The sequence below is a fragment of the Myotis davidii genome, unplaced genomic scaffold (assembly GCF_000327345.1).
Source record: "Myotis davidii unplaced genomic scaffold, ASM32734v1 scaffold18, whole genome shotgun sequence".
Classification (NCBI taxonomy): domain Eukaryota; kingdom Metazoa; phylum Chordata; class Mammalia; order Chiroptera; family Vespertilionidae; genus Myotis; species Myotis davidii.
This window is the reverse complement of record NW_006292696.1, coordinates 2286182-2292003: the sequence shown is the minus strand read 5'-3', so window position 1 is coordinate 2292003 and position 5822 is coordinate 2286182. Positions and strand designations below refer to the sequence as shown.

General features: G+C 45.2%; 1 protein-coding gene across 1 annotated transcript in view; it reads right to left on the bottom strand.

Moving 5' to 3' along the window:
* Positions 1-1421, bottom strand: part of LOC102772498 (proton-coupled amino acid transporter 1) — a 32520-nt gene extending 31099 nt beyond the window's left edge. Inside the window, exon 1 of the mRNA XM_006766273.2 lies at positions 1033-1421. Coding sequence (XP_006766336.1) covers positions 1033-1274 — 242 coding nt within the window. The 5' untranslated portion in view covers positions 1275-1421. The remainder of the gene's footprint in view (positions 1-1032) is intronic.
* Positions 1422-5822: the final 4401 nt, after the last annotated feature.

Sequence of the window (5822 nt, the reverse complement as noted above, 5' to 3'; positions counted from 1 at the left end):
GGGGGGGAATGGGAATATATCACATTAAAGAAGCTGTAGAGACTGAAGCTTCCAGAGCTGAAATCAGCTAGTGGTGGAGATCCTCTAGTTCTATCCAGTTCGCTGCAGAAAGAGCCCTACACCAGGAAAGACTGCAGTCAGAAGGGCTTCACTAGTAATGGCTTCCAAGAGAAACTTCTATGGTCTCCCTGGGCAGTCACAGGAGATAGAATAAATATAGGATACAAAGGCTGCCTCAGTAAGTCATACTTAATCCATAAAGGAACACAAAAAGGGTGATGGCTAAGCTTGAGGAATAAACAGAAGGATGGCAAAAGATGGGATGCTGGGATCCCAAGAAAATGACAGGGGTCTGCTGAGGTTGAGGATCTACTTGGAGAATTTAATGGAATAGATGCTCCTCTGAATTTTCTAATTGGAGTGGAGAACACCAAACAGTGAGCATAGCTTCACAGTGAGGTCCTCAATTTTATCTTACATTTGGGGGAACTGAGGCCCAAAGAGGACCAAACTCAGCCCAGATGAGATGGGATTCAGTTTCCAGGGATGAAACCTAAGCCCTTCTTAGAAATGAAAAGCAGATCTCCTCTTCTCTATAAACCCCTTGATTTTTTTTAAGTGCAGGAGAAGTTATTCTTCCCTTTTCCTACTTCTTCAGCCAGATGAATTGGCTGTTTGGTGACAGGGACAGAAGTCTGGAGGAGACTTTGCAAAGGAGGCTTCCAATTGGGCTCGGAGGTACTTGAGGTTCTAGCACAGAAGACCCATAGTTCTAAATTAAGAGAATGTTCTTTCTACAAGTTTTCCTTATGTTTATGCTCTTAGTCTTCTAGGACCAATACAGCTGTAATGAACAAAGAATAAGAAATAGACTACAGAGTGACAGTTAACTGCCCAACTTCTTACTTTCATCTATAAAGTGGGGGAACTGGTAAGATGGGAAGCAAAAATAACTCCAAGGGAGACTATATTACTGATACAAAACTGAGGGCCATGATCTCCCCCAGGAAGACAGAAGGAACAGTTACTTACGTTGTGCTGCTGCTTTCCCCAAAGCGCTGGTAGGAGCCTGAAGAAGAGAAGTTGTTCAGACCTTCAGATGGGCTCTCATCCGGACTCACGTCAGTGGAGCTGTAGTCAGCATAGTCCTCATTCCGAAGTCTCTGTGTGGACATGGTAGCTGTGGGGACAGAGTTAGTGCTAAGACCTCCAGTGGCTGGGGTCTTTAGCTCCATGCCTGGGGTGGGCTCTGGGGCAGAAGCAGCCATTGTCATAGTAGCTCAATGTGGCTGCACTATATATTAAGTGCAATGCAAGTGCTTGTACTTATGAAAATGAAAAAGGTGCAAAGTTCACCTGGGTAGACTGAGCTGACTCAGCTTTTACCTCAGCCTTCCCAGTTGGTGCCACACTCATATGTTTCTAAATTTGTCGCAGCACACCTGGACAGCAGAGGTGAGGCATACTTGGGAGAGGTAGGGGAAGAGGCAAATAGATGATTCCAGGAAGCCTTCCCTGTTCCTTAGGTCCAGATGAACCATCCTTTCCTTTGAGCTAATTTCTTGGACCTTGAACAACAGTTAAATTGTATCTAGTTCCATCTTCCCCAAGAGCAAGCTCTCAGAGGACAGAAACCTGAATATTCTTAACTGTATCCTATTTTTCCTCTGCATTCATTAGAGAAAGAACCTTGCTGCATTCAAAAAATGCCCTCCAGATCATCCAGTTCTGCTCCAACTCACCAGATCCCAGAGCCACAAATGACTTTCTCTTTCTCTTTGCCACGACCTCTGGAATATCCTATACTCTTTGGAAGTCATCAGTGACTCTCATCCCCTGAACCTAGGCCTCTTTGCTTGCAACCAAACCTGAATACTAAGAAATGGCAGCTAAAAGCAGCACAGAAGAAAACCAGGAGCATGAGAGGTGCTCACCACTGGCCTTTGTCTCAGTAGCTGCCCTCCACAATGCTTCTTCCTTTTTATTTTACAGATTTGCCAATTTTTTAAAGATGGTGAAAGAAGAAATCCTTCCTGTTGTGCTGGGAAAGGATGGTGAGGGTGGTGTTCCCTGGGTGGACTTTCCCAGTAATGCTACCACCGAAAAGAGAACAATGACTTCTCTAAGATACATAATGAGGATACATTTTGAGAGTCATATAGACTCTAGAATCCTAGAGACTGTTGTTAAAAGAGCCTTCAGAGGTCACTCCAACTGCTCATTTTACAGATGAAGAATCAACCCCCCCACCCCCCAAAAAGATGAAGGGGCCTGCTCTGCTACAGCCAGGTAGCAGCAAAGCAGTAAACCTATCTCCTGATACTCTGCCTGAATCTGAAAACACCTACTGAATACAGTGCCAGTTGCAGTAAGGGAATATTATATTGAAAAAGATTCAACTTCCTGCCCTCCAAGAATTGCGATCAAGTGATAAAAGAAAGGTACATGGATATTAAAATTACAAATAAAAATCCTTCTGACGCTTTGCAGACTGGCACAACTGCCTGCCGATAAGGGGTTCCCCCCAGCATGTGGCTGGATGCTCACCCTGAGCCTGATGTGCTATCTCAGACACAGGACCTAGGATGGCCATCACAACATGCCTTCCACCTGACGCCCAACACTAGCTGCCAAAGGATAGCTCTGTGAAGAGTGCTCCCACAGGTCCAGTTCCAGGAGACTTTTCAGAAGACTATCCCCACCCCGGCACCTGAGTGATCCAGGGTGGCCTCATTTTTCCCACCAACTGTAATTACATGGAGATGGGATCCCATGTAATCTCACAAGGAAAGTGCTTGGTAGAAAGCCAGTAAAGGGCTTGGAAGTCCCAGAGAGCATCGTGCCTCGCTTCACCACCAGAGCAACTTTGCCAAGTATGTAAGAGGATGTCCTTCATTCACAGGCTGGAAGAATTCAAGAAAGTCATCTAGCTCTGGGGCAGTTAAGCTCATAAAGGGGTGGGGGGGGGGGGGGAAGGAATTATGAAGTAGTTGAAAGCTACTATTCAGGCAAAAGTAAATAAGCTAGTTTCTATGTAATTTACAAGACCTGGGTTCTAACCCTGCCTCTATCACCAACTTGATTAGTAATTTGGAATAATTCTCTTTATGTCTGTGGTCTTTTTTCCAAATATGCAAAAAGGGGAAGGGGTGAACTAAAATCTCTCTCAGTAACTCTCTAGTTCTAATATCGTAGGAATCAACTAGTCTAATTATTTACGCAAACAACAGCTAATTTCCAGTCTCCTCCAATATACTAAAAGTGTCTGAGGAACAAGGCTTTCCAAGCGAATCCTGCATGTTACTGAGGGAGAAGAGACAGTATACAAACCTTCTCCATCGGGTTCCCCAATCCTTCCCCATCAACCAAGAAACCATTCTGTTGCTTACTTGGTACAGATGCACATTTCAAACTCTGTAAAGGTGACTTTTCATATTGTGTATAAAAACTGCAGTTACCCACCCACCGCAGATTATTGTTAAGAAGCTGCTCAAAAAGAGGGTGACTTGTACAGATCTAAAGTCCAAGCAACAACGGCGGGATGTGGGAGATGTGGCTTGGCAATTGTGTGAATGTTGAAAAGGGGGAAAAAACTGCTACTTATCTTTTAGTTGATAAGCTTCACAGAAGTCAGTGATATAATAATAAGGCAATGTAATTCTAGGTTGCACTAGGAAACCCCATGTAGATGCTATATATAGCACTGTTCAGTTTTACCATGCATGGTATTTCAGGTAGCAAACTATAAAAGGCAACAATGGCAAACTGTGGTGCAGCCAGGGGTCAGCAGCAGGATAGGAATGGAAGCCAACTCAGTGAGGAATGAATGGTTGGAAACACAGAGAAGGTTCAACCTGGAGGACTAGCAACGTGGGAGGCATAAAAACTGCCATTAGAAGCTGTCCTATGGATAAGACTTGTTCTTTGGGGCCTTGAAGGCCAGTCAGAAATACAACCAGTAGGTGGAATGTAAAGGGGGCAGGTGTTTGGCTAGATATAAGGAAGAACCTCCTCTCAAAAGGAGTTGCTGAGATGGAATGGTTCACTCCGGGAGACAGCACGTTTCCAATCCCTGGCAAAGTCCAAGCAGAAACCCTTCTCAGAGATGTTAAGTAGGGATTTAAGCACCGTAGAGGGTGGGTGCAGTCACTCCCTGAAGTTCCTCAGGCAACTAAGTACTCCTCTTGCTTTCTAGCTCTCGCCACTGAATGCTAGCCTACAAGGTCACCCTGCCCCTGGGCTCCCTTTGATAAAACCTGGTTTCCAAGTCTACTGCTGCAATTGCCAGTTCCTGTTAGGTGGGAAGTTTTAACAAGAGAACCTGTCGCCTGTCAAAATGAGGGGTTGTAGTGAGCGTTCAAGACAAGCTTGTCCTTCACATCCTTGAGGACAGTGAACATTATGTGTGGCCCATCAACGCAAAGTCAAAATCTCCATAAGATATTTAGGTCCAAAACAGTGAACTACTAAGTAAGAAAAGGCTAGGTGTTAGTGGTTAGTCAGTCACCTACTTCTGGAAGGTGTTATCAGGACCATGCTAGCAAAAATAGACCCCAAAGTCTATTCACTCGACTCAGTTCTAGGATCTTGCTTCAGGTCAAGGTGTGAAGAAATGTATTATTAAGAGCAACGACTCTTCAGCATCTGACCCTCAAAGACACAAGCATTTAAAAAAAGAGGTCCTCACTGGGAGGGGGTTGGAGGGGTTGAAAAGAAAAGAAAAAGCAGGAGGACTTACCTGTGAGATCAGTTATCTGAAGCAAGGGGGGAAATAAAGGTGGACATCTATCTATTCTATTTCACATCCCACATGCTAACAAGTCCAGGCCTAGAACTGCACAGAACCTCTGAATTGGACGAAAACTTAAAACTTTCTCCAGTCCGACCCTCTACCCAACACAATCTTCTACAACATCCCCAAAACTAACTGCCCGTGACAATGAGCTTCGGCGACAGGGATCTCCACGCTGTGCTGCAATGTGAGAGAGCACTAATTCTGTGGGCGTTCTTATGCTCACTCACAAACCACTTCCCTTACGGCACTTCCATCCACCGGTCCTCACTGTAACCTCAGGACGATTGCAAAAGAAATGGAACCCATCTCCTTACACCGCCTGTAAAATGGACAGGGACAGCTCTGAGCACTTCAAGTTGCCACAAGGATGAGGCCGAATGAACAGTTGAGGGAAAATAAGAACCCAAGAGCAGGCAGTTATAAATGGCATCATCGGGAAACAAAGGGAGAAAAACTTAATGCCATCATCAGAGCAGCCTCTGCAGCTCACAGCCTTCATCCCAGGCAATGGGTCTCGGGCACAGAGCAGGGCCCCGTACTTCCTGACTTCAAGAACATCTTTAAAGAAAATGTGTCCTGGCCCCAGCCCGGTGGTTCTCTTCCCACACACCAAAAGGCTGCAGGTCCGATTGCTGGTCCCGGCACATACCCAGGTTTTGGATCTGATCCCCGGTAGGGGTGCGCACGGAGGCAACCAATGGGTGTTTCTCATATCAATGTTCCTCTCTCTCTCTTCCCTTCCTTTCTCTCTAAAATTAATAAACATATCTTCTGTGAGGATTTAAAAAAAGAAGAAAGAAAATGTGCTGTAAATGTACAAGTTGATTACTGCTGACTAGACTCTTGACAAGGGTCAAAGAGGGCCTTGATCATATTTAAAGAAAACAAGACCGTCCATCTCATTTTCTGCTGTCATCACTGAGCGTGGCCATCATAGAGGCAGGAAGAACGAGGAGAAGCATTTCATGGCAACTGAGAAGGACGTGTTAAGTAGGGAAACTGCTTCCTGGACGGCTGGGTTAAGTCT